General features: G+C 44.2%; 1 protein-coding gene across 2 annotated transcripts in view; it reads left to right on the top strand.

Moving 5' to 3' along the window:
• Nucleotides 1-16,782, top strand: part of GALNT2 (polypeptide N-acetylgalactosaminyltransferase 2) — a 134,298-nt gene that overhangs the window by 33,857 nt on the left and 83,659 nt on the right. Inside the window, exons 2-4 of one of the 2 annotated variants that reach the window (XM_044289815.1) lie at nucleotides 513-606; nucleotides 2,964-3,017; nucleotides 15,559-15,712. In XM_044289815.1, coding sequence (XP_044145750.1) covers nucleotides 513-606; nucleotides 2,964-3,017; nucleotides 15,559-15,712 — 302 coding nt within the window. The remainder of the gene's footprint in view (nucleotides 1-512; nucleotides 607-2,963; nucleotides 3,018-15,558; nucleotides 15,713-16,782) is intronic. The other variant, XM_044289816.1, reaches the window with a different exon arrangement.

The following is a 16,782-nucleotide window of genomic DNA, read 5'->3' as shown; positions in this document are numbered from 1 at the left end:
AACACTTAAGGGGTCAAGCCAGTGATCATTGTCCTAGGTGAACTCCTTGAAGAGTCTAGTTTCCAAAATTAGGTGTATGGTCATCAGTTGCTCCATATGCGACGGGTTTCGGTTTTGGCTCTTACATCCGGCTAAGGGCTCATGCACACGACTGTGTGTCGGCCAGGCCTGTATTGTGGCCCGCAAACAGTGGGTCCGCAATACACTGGCCTTGGCAGTTTTTGCCACGTCATGGATGCAGACCTGTTCACTTGAACAGGTCCGCAGTCCGGAAGGTCCAGTGCAGAATGGAGGCACAGAACCCCACGGAAGCACTATGGAGTGCTTTTGTGGGGTTTCTGTCCGTGCTTCCGCACTGCAAAATAGGGCATGCATTACCTTTTTGCGGCAGGCTAGGGCCATTTTTAATAAATACCAATTAGTAAAATGTTTTTTTATCCAAAAAGCAATGGCGGAATTGCTATGTTTTAGGACAGAAAACCGCTCTGATTTTTTTTTTTTTTCTCTTTCAGGAGGCCTGGAATGAAATTGGTGCAATCAAGAAAAGAGATCCTCACAGCGTCGGTGAAGAAGAGAGAGCTCAAAGTTTGGAAACTCTTCCTCCAGGTACTCAATGTTCAGAACCTTTCTTTTAAAGGAGTTGTCTGGGATTTTGATATCATGTAGATTGGCAATATGAAAACCGTGATATGAATGGCTGCTGCCGGACTAAGAACAGCTTTTATCCCTATAACCAAATCATTGCACATTGGAGCCTTTACTGATGAAAAGGATTGTCTAGGGGTTTTTATATTGATGGCGAATAGGTTATCAATATCCTGATTACTGGGGGTTCAACTCCTGACACCCTCACGATCATCTTATTGGAGAGTTGGACCCCCACCGATAAGGTGTCAATGACCTATCCTGAGTATAGTCAATGGTGGCCTGACTACTGGAACCCCCAGGGATTCCAAGAATGTTTCCTGAAGGATGTTGAGCATGTCTGCCCTCTGCTACATTCACTTCTGTAGAGAAATAAAGGCATGCACACCACTGACTGCCAATTCACACGAGGGACACAGGGGTTCCTGTTCTTTGGATTGCTGGTGATCCCAACATTCAGATCGCCAGCAATATTATATTTATGACCAGGGGCGTACATAGAAATCATTGGGCACCATAGCAAGAATATGAATTGGGCCCCCTTAACTCCCCCCTAGCCCATCCCACCACCTGCTCTGGCTTCTGCCACACCCCCGTTGTATTCCTACTGACCCAGAGAATGAAGGGCACAGGTCAGTTTTGCCTCAAAGGGAGTGCCATAGGAGCAAAACCCATAAAATCGTGGAGGAAGTGTTGCGTTTATTTTTATTTCACCCCATTTTGAATTTTTTGCCTGCTTCCCACTACATTGTATGCCATATTAAAGTACAACTTGTCCTGCAAAAAGTGGGCTAAGTATTACCTGTATGAGGCGCCTGGGCATTATAGAGGTTGGATAACACCTTTTACTCCTTACTTCTGATGCTTAGTGTGCATAACCCTGTAAGGTGACTAAGTGGGGATGTGCTGGCTGTGCACTCTGTCCTCTGTCAGCAAGCAGAGTTCATGGGGTTGGTGGGAGCACACTGTCCTGAGTTCTCTATCTATGAGCCTACAGTGCCCCCCCCCCCCCCCCCCCCAACCCCAACCCCACAGTGACTCTGCTTGCTTGCTGCTGGGGGGGTGGACTGGCTGTGTTCAATGACCGACTGTTCTCCGGTCCGGTGGGTGGCTAATGAGTCAGACTGGCAGCGCGTGAGCGCAGTATACAGCTGCTGCACCTGCTCCCTCACAGGGAGGGTCTGGACTCGGGACACCAGCGGAGGAGCGTGCTTCCTGTGCACACAGTGTGGAGGGGCCGCCCTGACTGAGCATAGGATAAGCAAGCAGGGCCTGAAATGGAACAGAGGACAAGTGGCCGGGGCCTTCCGTTCTCTCCGGGCCCCCCGCTCCACAGGACCCATAGCAGCTGCGTGGTCTGCCTATATTGGCAGAACGCCACTGTTTTGATCTATCCTATGGATAATAAACCCATTTAACCCCTTCCTACAAAAGGATGTTGTCATCCGTATCCATATTAGGACTTAAAAGAACTGTGTTTCCTGGTGGTGGTTTTTCCTGTATTTCAAGCAGATACTTTTGTAAACAAAAAAAAGTGTATAGAAATATATTACTTGACATACCCACAAACTATAATTGGACTCCGTCTGTCATAGTTTACATTTATGTAAGTTTTTTTTGCAGGATAGAATAACGTAGCAGACCATGCTTTTCTGTCCTGCAGTGCAGTGGGAGACAGATGGAAACGTAAGGCGATACGGGGCACATTTATTAAGAACGGCGATTTAAATACCGATCTTAATAAAGCCCTAAACTGGTGGTGGATCCACCGAAGTTATAAGGAGGCTCCATAACTTTGTCACATCCAGCACCAGTTCTAAATGTAAGAAACCTTCTGACCTGTCTTGCATGTAGACCTTTTTCTACGCCTAAAACAAGCATAGAAAATGGTGAATGAGACCGGCCTACCAGCTCGTCACACTCACAATTTTAGACAAGACGTGAGCGAGGTGAAGTCACAGATATCGACACAACTAAGGCTCCATTCACACGTCCGTGGTGTGTTGCGGACCCGCAACCCACCCACCTGGCACCCCTATAGAAATGCCTATTCTTGTCCGCAGCTGTGGACAAGAATAGGACATGTTCTAGCTTTTGGGAAGCTGCTGTCCGCATCCATTCCGTCCCCATAGAAAATGAATGGGTCCACACCCATGCGGACCCATTTGCGGACGTGTGAATGGACCCTAAGTGTTGCGTTGATATCTGTGCTTGAAATACGCCCACTGCTATCTGCGCCTAATTTAGGAGTATTTAAGCACAATAAATGACCCTCTATGTTTTGATCTGTTAAATGTATTTTATTTTATTTTTTTCAGATAATGCCTTCAAATCTTTATTTGAAAAGGGGAAGTTTTCACAAAAATCTATAGGTTTGTTTTAAAAAAAATAAAGACACAAACGTATGAAAAATGTATGCACATCCGATAAACGTATACGTTAAAAATATAACCACAAAATTGCATATGTTTTGTATAGGTTTTTCTACTGTATGTCTAAACGTATCTGCTTGAAATACAGCAAAAATGAGATGTGAACAGCCCCTTAGCATGACAGTTTATTCCTGCAAATGTCCTGTTTATTAATAATAACTTATAATTTAATAATAGTGGTTGATGCATCTAAGAACATTGATAGAGGGAGATTTCAACTAGGTTGCCATATGTAGACGTTTGTTAGTGTTGCAAGGACATGGAACTGGGACAGGCTACTTTCACACTGGCGTTTTGGCTTTCCGTTTGTGAGATCCGTTCAGGGCATCCGTTAATGCATTCTGAATGGATAAGGATCCGCTCAAAATGCATCAGTTTGCCTCCTTTCAGCCTCCATTCCGCTCTGGAGGCAGACACCAAAACGCTGCTTGCAGCGTTTTGGTGTCCACCTGACGATGCGGAGGAAAACTGATCCATCCTGCCTCACAATGTAAGTCAATGGGGACGGATCCGTTTTCACTGACACAATATGGCACAATAGAAAACGGATCCGTCCCCATTGACTTTCAATTATCAAGACGGATCCGTTTTGGCAATGTTACACATGACTGATCCGCACCAAACGCGAGTGTGAAAGTAGCCTAACACGCTTCTACTTATGGCAAGCTTGTAATCTCCCACTGTCAATGTTCTTAGATGCTACCGCCACTATTGATTAGGGCATTACTAATATGAATGTATTCCGCCCAACAGATATTGCTGTTTATACCTCTTTCCTCAGGTACCACCACTTATCAAAACTGTCTTATTCTAAAGTTATTAGTCTACCATCGCACCCTGTAGTAGTTGCTGTAGGTTACGGCCAGAAGGAACGTTGAAAACTGAAACGATAAATCTTTATTAAATATCTTAATTAAAACGAATGGGAAGGAAAGCCTGTATATCAAACAAATGTCACATTTATCCAAATCAATACCCAGGAGATAAGAATACCCCTGGGGTGTTATAGCAAACACACTTCCTCAGGGTGTAACCCCTAATGATCGTTTGAGAAACCGAGTAGGTAAATAATTACCATCAGTTGAACTTGGTATAACCTGCACAGCACAGTCGACTGTAAGATACCATGTACCCATTGCCCCCTGTAGCGCTATTGGACAAATAGGTAATCAGCCGCTATGCTGTGCCAGTGTGCAACCGTGGAAATTGCTAAAGTGTTGCAACTTAGCCTGTAATGGAGACTTAATTACATGCTCCCATTATCTGGTGGTTTCACCCAAGAAGCATGTACCCCGTTTCTATACACGCTCTTACATCTAATGAACTGGCTATTTGCACCCCGTGTGTAACAAAAATCTGCCTGAACTGTGAGTGACTAACTATACCCCCGCGTTCACTCTACGTGTTTCGCTTGAAAAGCTCATCAGGAGTGGCGGGTACCTATACACACAGACAAACCACATGAACGCCATCCGCTTTGTGTAGTGAGGCGGCGACATCGGCGCTCGTATGGCCGTGACGCGGCCGCCGATCTGTGTACATTATATGTAAGAGGCCCCTCCCATCTTCCAGATCAAGCCTCTAAACTGGAGTGTAGCAGGGCAGGAGGCGTGGCTGAGCCACAATTCACACCCGCCCTCCACTTCAGTTTACCTAGTGAGGCGATACTGTACTCAGATATTATCAGAGATTGAAAAGGCGGTTCTATCCCTTAGGCAGGCTGGCACATCAGAACCTCCTGGACAGTGAGGCTGCATCGCATACCTGTTGACTAATGTACATGCAAAGTGATGAAATTGGTAATGTGGAGGAGAAAGGACTTATCCACAGGACATCAGACATGTCCTGTGGACAGGGGATAATTGTTATGATAGAAGGATTTGGGGGATACTATTTTTCTCCTTATGGAGAGCGCCTTAAAGGGAACCTGTCATCAACTTTATGGTGACCTTACTTGGCATAAAATAGTGACAGAAATGCTGATTCCAGCGGTGTCACTCATGAGCTAAAAGTAAGTGATTGCTGAGAACCAGCATCATAATCATTGCAATAAAGGCCTTGAAAAGAGTCAAATCTACCTGAGAAGAGTCCTGGTTATTCATGATCTCCTGCTCTCCCCCATCTGCTCATGGTTGGCAGTTCTCTCCTAGAGAGAGAGGGAGAAAACTAGGTAGAAGCCTGTCAGTCATCAGCAGGTGGGCAGGAGAGCAGGAATTCATGAATAACCAGGACAGGTGGCCGGGAGTCTTTTCCAGGCCCAGTTTGCAATGATTGTGATGCTGGTTGGTTTAAAAAGTGGTTGCCGACAGAGAAGGAAAATACTCTGCTTCAGTCAATGAAGGCCAAAGGTCAAGGCCAACATTCTGTTTCATGGGGCCTCTCACAAAAATAAAGATCACATGCAAAAAAGATGTCACACCTAACTTATTTTTATACAAGTATGTTTTGGAATCTGCCACAAATCTCGATCCCTAACGCACATGTGCACTTCATTGACTTCTGTGCTGAAGACCTGGCCACACTTTAAAGAAAGAAAAATAACATCCACCAGGAAATAATCTCCGTGTCTAACCACCATCAATTTCCCCCTCCCTCTTAACACTTCCTCTTGTTCTCGCTCCTCATTTGACCCTATAACCGAAGAAGTCGTCTCCAGGATCCTCTCCTCTTCTCAATCGACTGCCTGCAGTAGTGATCCCATTCCCAGCTGTCAGTAATAGTTAACCCCTTTCTTCTGGCATCTCTATCCTCCACTTTTAAGCATGCTGTTATAAGCCCAGTGCTAAAAAGCATCCCTTGACCCAACCTGTACCAACTACTGACTGGTCTCTAAGCTCTCCTTCATCTCTAAACTCCTGACATTCTTCTTGATCCCTTACAATCTGGCTTGTGCACTCTATAGAAACTGTCCTCACTAAAGTGTATAATGATCTGCTGAGAACTAATAGTAATGGCATTTGCTCGCTGTTGATTCTCCTGGATCTCTCTGCAGCATTTGACAGCAATTGACACTAGACAACAGACTGCTGGTTCTGCTACTTCTCCTTTCCCTTCCTGTTGGGGATCCTCAGGGTTCACTTCTAGGTCCTCTCCTCTTTTCTGTCGACGCAGCCCCCATTGAACAGACAGTCAGAAGATGTGGTTTTCAGTATGCTGATGACACCCAACTATATACATCTTTCCGTGACCTCACTCCTGGTGTGTTGCAATACACCAGTGATTTTCGGCCAGCTGTCTCCAACATTATCTCCTCTCTCTATCTGAAACAAAATCTCTCAAAAACTGAACTTCTTGCCTATCCCCCATCTAGTAACATAGTACATAAGGCTGAAAAAATACATCTGTCCATCCAGTTCAGGCTGTTATCCTGCAAGGTGATCCAGAGGAAGGCAAAAAAAAAAAAGTGAGGTACAAGCCAATTTTCCCCACTTTAGAGTTGGGAAATAATTTTTTTATTCCCCTAATCAAGCAATCAGTATAAGGCTACTTTCACACTGGCGTTTTGGCTTTCTGTTTGTGAGATCCGTTCATGGCTCTCATAAGCGGTCCAAAACGGATCAGTTTTGCCCTAATGCATTCTGAATGGAAAAGGATCCGCTCAGAATGCATCAGTTTGTCTCAGTTTGCCTCAGTTCAGTCTCTGTTCCGCTTTGGAGACTGACACCAAAATGCTGCTTGCAGCGTTTTGGTGTCCGTCTGATGAAACTGAGCCAAACGTATGGGACAGATCAGTTTTCACTGACACAATTTGGCACAATAGAAAACTGATCCGTCCTCCATTGACTTTCAATGGTGTTCATGATGGATCATCTTGGCTATATTAAAGATAATACAAACGGATCCGTTCTTAACGGATGCAGACGGTTGTATTATCTGAACAGATCCGTCCATGACAGATCCTCACAAAACGCGAGTGTGAAAGTAGCCTAACTCCCTGTATCAACGATCTCTCTCTAGTAGCTATAGCTTGTAATATTACGCTCCAGAAATACATCCAGGCCCCTCTTGAACTTTTTTTGTGAACTCACCATCACCACCATTGCTCTTACCGTAAGGAATCCTCTTGATGTTGATAATCTTTCAGGGTACTGTAGTTACCACATTCCAGTTATTACTTTAGTTGTCCTCCTCTGGACCCTCTCCAGCTCTGCTGTCTGCCTGCCTTGTTCACAGGAGCCCAGAACTGTACACAGTACTCCATGTGCGATCTGACTAATGATTTGTAAAGTGGTAGGACTATGTTCTCATCACGGGCATCTGCCTGACACTGGTTTTTACTACTTAGTTTGCTGTTCACCAAAATTCCTAGGTCCTTTTCCATGTCAGTGTTAGGGCTTATGCACACGACTGTTGTTTTGCGGTCCGTTTTTCAAGTATCCGTTGTTCTGTATCTGAGTGAATGGTTCTGCATACGGTCTGCTTAAAAAAACTGAACGGAAGCGGAAAGAAAATTACATTTGTGTGCATGAGCCCTTACCCACTGTTTTTACCATTTAGTATGTACGGGTGACTTGTATTATTCCTTCCCATGTGCATAACCTTACATTTGTCAGTGTTAAACCTCATCTGCCACTTATCTGCCCAAGCCTCCAATCTATCCAGATCCCTCTGTAGTAGTATACTGTCCTCTTCAGTGTTAATTACTTTACACAGTTTAGTGTCATCTGCAAAAATTGATACTTTACTATGCAAGCCTTCTACAAGATCATTAATAAATATATTGAAGATAATAGGGCCCAATACTGACCCCTGAGGTACCCCACTAGTGACAGTGACCCAATCTGAGAGTGTACCGTTAATAACCACACTCTGTTTTCTATCATTGAGCCAGTTACTTACCCACATACAGACGTTTTCTCCCAGTCCGAGCATTCTCATTTTATATACTAACCTTTTATGTGGTACAGTGTCAAATGCTTTGGAGAAGTCCAGATGTACGACATCCATTGATTCGCCGTTGTCAAGTCTAGAACTTACCTCCTCCATAGAAACTGATTACATTAGTCTGACATGACCGATCCCTCATGAAGCCATGCTGATATGGCGTTATTTGCTTATTTTTATTGACGTACTCCAAGATAGCTTCTCTTAGAAAACCTTCAAACAGTTTACCCATGACCGATGTTAAACTTACCGGCCTATAGTTTCTGGGCTCTGTTTTTGGAGCCTTTTTGAAGATTGGCACCACATTTGCTATGCGCCAATCCTGTAGGACATTCCCTGTCAGTATAGAGTCCTTAAATATCAGAAAAAAGGGTCTGGCTATGACATTACTTAATTCTCTTGGGAAACAGGGGCATATGCCATCCGGTCCTGGCGATTTTGTCTGTTTTAATCTTTTTAAGATGCCTTAACCCTAACTAAACTTGATATTTGAATTTCAGTCTGTGGTACGATGATTACTCCTGGCCAACATGTCTGCTTTCTTAGGGTTGTGTTTGACTCAGATCTTGCATACCTTTTTCTTACCGTATTCAATCACGAATGTTCTTGTCGTCTGCACTTGAAGAAAGTCTTCAGAATCTGCCTTTTTTTTTTTCTCAAGGTGGAAACGTCAAAAACTTTTGTTGCTTGGATTCATTCTTGTTTTGACTACTACAACTCATTACTAATCGGTCTTTCTCTGACTAAACTCTTCCTTCCCTTCAGTATGTCCTAAATTCAGAAGCCACTCTCATATTCTGTTCAACTCCTACACAGATGCATCTAGCCAGTGCCAGTCACTTCACTGGTTGCCCATCCACCATAGAATAGAGTTGAACTTCTCACCCACAAACCTCTCCACAGTGCTGCACTGTCCTACATAGCCTCCTTCATTTTTATTTCCCTTACTCGCATCTTAGACTTTTCTCAAGCTGCACAAGCTCTCGGAAATGCACTGCCCCTGACAATTGGGTTAGTTCCCAACTTCCTTAGCTTTAAAGGGAACTTGTCATCAACTTTATGCTGCCCATACTAAAGGCAGTATAAAGTAGACACAGGTGAATTGATTTCAGTTGTCTGTCATTTATAAGTTTAAAAGCAAGTTGTTCCCGAGAACCAACATCACAATTGTTGCAGACTGGGCCTGGAAAACAGTCATGGCCAACTGAGAAGAGTCATGGTTATTCATGACTCCCTGCTCACCTGCTGATGAGTGACAGTCTTCTACCTAGTTTTCTCCCTATCTCTCTAGGAGAGAACTGCCAATCATCAGCAGATGGGCGGGGAGAGCAGGAGATTATGAATAACCAGGACTCTTCTCAGGTAGATTTGACTCTTTTCAATGACACACTGCTGAAATTGGCATTTCTGACAATATTGTATGCTGCCCTCAGTGAGATCAGCATAAAGTTGATGACAGGTTCCCTTTAATCACCTCAGCCCCCCTAGCTTAAACACCCTTAATGACCAGACCACTTTTTACACTTCTGCACTACACTACTTTCACAGTTTATTGCTTGGTCATGCAACTTACCACCCAAATGAATTTTGCCTCCTTTTCTTCTAATAGAGCTTTCATTTGGTGGTATTTCATTGCTGCTGACATTTTACTTTTTTTGTTATTAATCGAAATTTACAGAAATCTTTGCAAAGAAATGACATTTTTCACTTTCAGTTGTAATTTATTTTTTAAAAAACGACATCTATATATAAATGTTTCTCTAAGTTTATTGTTCTACATGTCTTTGATAAAAAAAAAAAAATGTTTGGGTAAAAAAAATGGTTTGTGTAAAAGTTATAGCGTTTACAAACTATGGTACAAAAATGTGAATTTCCGCTTTTTGAAGCAGCTCTGACTTTCTGAGCACCTGTTTCCTGAGGTTCTACAATGCCCAGACAGTAGAAAAACCCCACAAATGACCCCATTTCGGAAAGTAGACACCCTAAGGTATTCGCTGATGGGCATAGTGAGTTCATAAAAAGGAATAGAATTGTCCTGTGAGGGTGAGAACGGTGCAGCCGCACCTCTCCCCAAGGTACTGCTGTAAGGCGTAATAGAAAAATCAAAGGGGCAGTAACAATTAAAACGTGATATTTATTAGTATGACTAAAACATATATAGTCCCCTTACAAGACAAACAAACAGACAGTCGGGTCCTGGGTACAGGTGTGCCACTTGGAAGTGGCTCACTGCACACAGATTCCCTAGAGCGAGCCCTTTATAAGGCTGTGTGGACCTCAAGGGTCACGAGGAGCCACAATTGGTGCTGAGAGACCCCAGCAAGGGCGTCCTGAATCCCACTTGGAGAACAGGGGAATGCCCAGTCGGGGTGGAAATAAGGGTGGATCTTACCGGTAACAAGTCAAACCGTGCTTAGTATCCATCGGACACATGAGACAACCGGAGGTAAGTTCTTATCCCAGCACGTGGATTAGGTGTTCCTATGTGAGGAAAGGGTTCTTCGTAGGTAGGGTGATGCCTGTTGAGGGGCCGCAGGGAGAAAAGCTGTCCCTGTCGCGCCCTACTTGACCTACTGTGACCCTGTTACCCTAACACGGGATCCGTGCCCCGCAAGGGGTGGTCCCGTCCGGAACCTTACCCTGGACTAAGGTCCCTATGAGACCCTGTCAGGGTGATAGGGAGGGGGACACAGTTGGACTAGAGATGATAACACCGTGGATAAAAGGAGGGTATGTTCATATGTCCCTACGCGTTTCTTCAAAACAGAACATACAGGGGAAGAATACTAGTACTATCAACCTCTTGAATCGTCAGGGGACGGGGGTTGGTACTAGTGGCTGCTGCCTAAGTCACTAAGTGTCGGTGATGTGCTACTAGACACAAGTGGGTCAGGACAGACTAAAATAGATCACTCAGTAAACTTAGTCTATTTGCACTTAAGAGAGACCTCATAGCCACATAAGAAACTATGCTTATGTTAGGCAATTAGGAGGGAGGTACTGGCTACCTCTAACCACTTGATGGTGGATAGCGTGGTTAATTTGCATCTAGAATGCGTATGGCACAGTCCAGGTACATCTGAAACACACAAGAAAAAGGTACAAAGCGCCCTATAAACTACTATGACATGGTAGATGTATTTAGTAGAAAAAACACAGGCAAGTACAATGACCCCCTAAAGCCGATATGTAGATAAACAGTCTTCAGGCATATAAGTGGGCATTCTGACATCAGTCAGTACTTGTACTTACAGTCAGGCCTTGGTGCGTATGGCATCCATCTGGCTAGGTCGGCATCAGTCGGTTTCTATGAGGCCGGGTGTATGGCGTCTGGCAGCGCTGCAATGCGCGCCGCTTCTGTTTTAAAATGGTAAGGGGGCGGGGTTAGCGCTGCGCATGCGTGCGCCGATCTAGGGTGAATGGCGCGGTCTGATGACGAGGAGGATATTCGCAGTCAGATGACCAACTGGTCACAATCTGACACGGCCAACGTTGTACATCACGTGTGTTCGCGTCATCAGTCCGGAGTGCTACTACCGTCCCCCCATTGTCTGCGTCTATCTGTCAACCCATCTATCACCAAACAGGTGGACGCTGCTGGGTGGGTGGATGCATCGGCACTTCCAGAAGGCTGAGTGGGTGGAGCCGAGTACGTTGATTATACTGAGCTACTACAGGCCACTCGCAAATAGTTAATCCGTGGGGAGTCATGGACACAGACCCTCCACTCTGGACAACAAAGTGAATATTTAACGGCAGGGGTAACCACAGTGGCTGGCGATAGGTGCCCATTCTTTATCAACAGTATAGAAACAAGCCAGTATGCAAGAATTTATGATATAATTGTTGCATACTCAATCAAACACAGTTGCCAGTTATGGCAGCATAATTACACTCCCCCCCCCCCCCCCCCCCCGACCCCCAAAGATCAAGGGATGAGGGAGGGGCAAAGGGAGGTAGGAGGGTAAGAGGTATACACAGATGATCCTTTCAGAGGAAGCAACCAAACTGCAGCTGTTCATTTAGTCCTAGGGGATTAGTGTTTTTTGTGCCCTGGCATTTTAGGGGCCCTAATGCGCGAGAAGTAGTTTGGAATCCAAATGTGTAAAAATGCCCTGTGAAATCCTAAAGGTGCTCTTTGGAATTTGTGCCCCTTTGCCCACCTAGGCTGCAAAAAAGTGTCACACATGTGGTATCGCCGTACTCAGGAGAAGTTGGTGCAATGTGTTTTGGGGTGTTTTTTTACATAGAAATATCTCGGCAAAAGACAACTTTTCCCTTTTTTTTTTTTATTTTTTTTTATTTTATACAAAGTTGGTGTTTTGGGGTGTAAAAAGACACCCCAAAACACATTGCCCTACTTCTCCTGAGTACGGCGATACCACATGTGTGATAGACTGATGCATTCTGAACGGATCCGTATCCACTCAGAATGCATTAGACTAGTACGGATCCGTTTCGGGGCCGCTTGTGAGAGCCTTCAAACGGAACTCACAAGCAGAGCCCTGAGCGCTAGTGTGAAAGTAGCCTTAGTGGAATATGATACTTTGTAAGAAAAAACAAACAAAAAAAATAATAGATTTCCGCTAACTTGTGCCAAAAAAATGTCTAAATGGAGCCTGACAGGGGGGGGTGATCAGGGAGTCTATATGGGGTTATCACCACCCTGTCATTGATCACCCCCCTGTAAGGCTCCATTGAGACGTCCGTATGTGTTTTGCGGATCCGCGGTGTCCGTGTTTTGCGGATCCACGGATCCGTAAAACGCATACGGACGTCTGAATGGAGCCTTACAGGGGAGTGATCACCCCATATAGACTCCCTGATCACCCCCCCTGTCATTGATCACCCCCCCCCCGTAAGGCTCCATTCAGAGGTCCGTATGTGTTTTGCGGATCTGATCCGTGGATCCGTAAAACACATACAGACGTCTGAATGGAGCCTTACAGGAGGGTGATCAATGACAGGGGGTGATCAGGGAGTCTATATTGGGTGATCACCCCCCTGTAAGGCTCCATTCAGACGTCCGTATGTGTTTTGAGGATCCGATCCATGGATCCGTAAAACACATACGGATGTCTGAATGGAGCCTTACAGGGGGGTGATCATCCCATATACATTCCTTGATCACCCCCCTGTCATTGATCACCCCTCTGTAAGGCTCCATGCAGACGTCCGTATGTGTTTTGAGGATCCGATCCATGGATCCGTAAAACACATACGGACGTCTGAATGGAGCCTTACAGGGGGGTGATCATCCCATATAGACTCCCTGATCACCCCCAGTAAGGCTCCATTCAGACGTCCGTATGTGTTTTGCGGATCCGATCCGCAAAACGCATACGGACGTCTGAATAGAGCCTTACGGGGGTGATCAATGACGGGGTGATCAGGGAGTCTATATGGGGTGATCACCCACTGTCATTGATCGCCCCCCTGTAAGGCTCTATTCAGATGTCCGTGGATCAGTAAAACACATACGGATGTCTGAATGGAGCCTGACAGGGGGGTGATCAGGGAGTCTATATGGGGTGATCAGGGGTTAATAAGTGACCGGGGGGGGGGGGGGGGGGGTGTAGTTTAGTGTGGTGCTAGGTGCTACTTATTTCTGAGCTGCGTGTGTCCTCTGGTGGTCGATCCAAGTAAAAGGGACCACCAGAGGAGCAGGTATATTAGACGCTGTTCTCAAAACAGCGTCTAATATACCTGTTGGGGGTTAAAAAAATTGCATCTACAGCCTGCCAGCGAACGATCGCCGCTGTCAGGCTGTAGATCCACTCTCTTACCTGCAGTTCTTGTGAACGCGCGTGTTCACAGGAAGTCTCGCGAAATGACGCACCAATGCGTGACTCTGCCTGAGACAGCCGCCTCCGGACTGTGATCCTGCGTTAGGCGGCCCGGAGGCGGTTAAAGGCTATGTACACCTGTGGGGGGCATTTTATTTTATTATTGCAGTATACTCATTTTGAGCTGAAAATATTTTTTTTGTCTTTATTAAAATGTTGAAACCCCATCTCTGTGCAGTCTTGAGTTTCTCTACTAGCAAGATCTGAATTTTCACTCTCTCCCTATGTCAGATCTCTGGCCTTTTATAAAAACTCATTATAGCCCAATTCTTACTGAAAAGAATGTGGCTATAATAAGTATTTTTGACCTTTTTTAGTAATTTAGAGATGAGGTTTATAAGATGACTGGCACAAAGTTCATATAGCTAGACAGTTAACCCTTTGTGACAGAATGTCTCAATATTTATGATAAAGACCAATTAACACTTTTTTCTTTTTTTTAGCCCAAAATGAGTTAAAATACAATTATAAAAAAATAATGTCCTGAAGGTGTACATAGCCTTTAAACGTGTCTTAAAAACACATCTTTTTAGGCAGACTTATCATGTTCCATAAACTGGCTCTTCCCGATTTTCTCATCACCCCTCATTCTCAGAACCAAACACCATAATCTAACAGTAATCCCCACAGTCAGTACACTAGTCATGCAGCTCTGTGCACTACTGTTTTTAGCACAAAATGGCTGGAAAACTTTAGAAAACAACCAGTTTTACCTTTTGTGTCACCCCCATAGATTTTTAAGCTCTTTTCAATCGTATGTTGGCCTGTAATCCTCTGATGTTTTGATTTGCACCCCCCAAATTGTAAAGCACTGTCAAATATGGTGGCCCTATGTAAATAAAGTTTATTATAAACCTATTTCTCTTCTTCTATCCTGCGTTCAGGTAGGGCAACAAAAATCACCTGACAGGTTCTCCATTACCCTGGGTTCAGACCTGAGCGTTCTGAAAGGAGCGCTCTGTATGCGCGATTGTATAGGCGTTTACAATCGCGCATACAGAGACAAGCGAACACACACTGTCGCGCGTTCCCGAATATCTATGTACGGGAACACGCGACAAAACGCCCCAAAAAAGCTCAAGAACTTGTTTGAGCGTCGGGCGTTTTACAGCGCGATCCTACGTGCTGTAAAACACCCAGGGGAGAACCATTCCCATAGGGAATCATTGGTTTCTCCTTGTTGAGCGTTTTACAGCGCGTAGGAACGCGCTGTAAAACGCTCAGGTCTGAACTTAGGGTTAGGGTTTATCCCAAGCCTCAGTTAGCTGTCACCGTGGGTAGGTTGCCAAAACAGCTGGGTGGGCTCCACTCTGATGTTTCCATAACTCCCATAGCAGTTAATGGGGGCTATGCAAACAGCGTGGCATCACAGGGTACACTTTTTCTGTAACTTCCTAGTTCATGGAAATAGTATAATTCACTGTGTTGCATAGTTAGTGCATGAGAGTTATGGAAACAGCAGAACACCGCTGGCTCAAATGTTTCCTTAACTCTAGTAGCACCCCGGCAAAGTTCTCACTAAGGTTATTCCAGTCTTGGCCAACAGCTGAGTTGGGAATAACCCTTTAAAGAGAAAAGTCCCTGGCAGTCAGTGTTGCTTAGTGCTTTTGCAGCAGCCTTGATTGAGAGGGAAATCCTCTTGAAATTCCTTAAAATTACTATCCTTCGACTTTTAGGTAGGCCTTCTTCCAACAACTCACTGTAACATAGCATTGTAGACAATTTTAATCTTTTTACTTTTGCCTCATCAGGTAAGGTTCGGTGGCAAGATTTTGATCAAGAAGAATATGTTGGAGTCACTGCAGTTCGGCCAGGTCAAGATGCTTATGCAAGGAACAAATTCAATCAAGTGGAAAGTGACAAATTACGTATGGACAGAAGTGTTCCTGATACAAGACATGATCAGTAAGTATACAGAATTAATTTTTAGTTTTTTTTATAATTTGAATATGTTAAGTAACGGATAAAACCATAACCAACTTCTCACCTTGGAGAGAGCTGTTTTAATGTAATCCTCAAGTTATTATATGAGGTGATGGTTTTTTATGCATTAACACAAACACACATTGTGTTAGGCCTCATTGACACATGTTTATTAGGTTAGTATCTTGCATATTCTTTTTATTATTTGTCATGCTTGTATAACACCACCATATTCCACATTGTTTAAAAGACTCCCTGTTTCTAGTGGAACTCTCAATCTAGATTTCCTCTTAGTATGTCTTTGGTGTGTGGGAGAATTACCGTGTAGAGCCTTATGCAAAGATAAGGAGAACAGTGCTGGAGGCCCAAACTAATTTATATGCTCAGCAGTTTATTGCCCGACATCCAACATTGTCATCATTTGCTCGACCCCTGAAGTGGACCCCAGTAAATGCTCAGAGATGGTGACACTTTGGGGGCTTGTGCTGCATATGTGTATATATATATATATATATATATATATATATATATATATATATATATATATATATATATATATATATATATATATAAAGATATTATACAGTATTGGAGTACAGATGTTTTGTACAACACTCCAATTTACTGTATAGCCATGACCCGTACACTATTTGAAGCAGTTGATCTTTCAGATAAAGTTCTGAACCCATATAGTGCCACTTGAAAAGCAAAAAAATGGCTGTGTGCATTGTACAGATGGCATTAATCATATAGAGGAAACCACTTACTGATTACTTATTGGGGTTGTCCATATTGCCTCCTTTGCTAGCTGGATTAATTTTTCTGTTACATTATACACTACTCTTTTCCATGTTTATGACCGCCTTGCAAGCCTGTAGTGGTGGTTGTGCAATATAGGAAAAAGTGTCAGCCTCTCTGGTGGTTGGAATTGTGGGAGCTGACATTGACTAGTTCTTTTTCCTATAGTGTGCAAGCACAACCACCACGGTATTAACTGCATCTACATGATAAAGGCTATTTTCTGTTATGGTGCCTGTATTGTACCAGGGTAG

The sequence above is a fragment of the Bufo gargarizans genome, chromosome 4, assembly GCF_014858855.1.
Source record: "Bufo gargarizans isolate SCDJY-AF-19 chromosome 4, ASM1485885v1, whole genome shotgun sequence".
NCBI lineage: Eukaryota > Metazoa > Chordata > Amphibia > Anura > Bufonidae > Bufo > Bufo gargarizans.
This window is presented reverse-complemented; position numbering and strand designations above follow the sequence as displayed.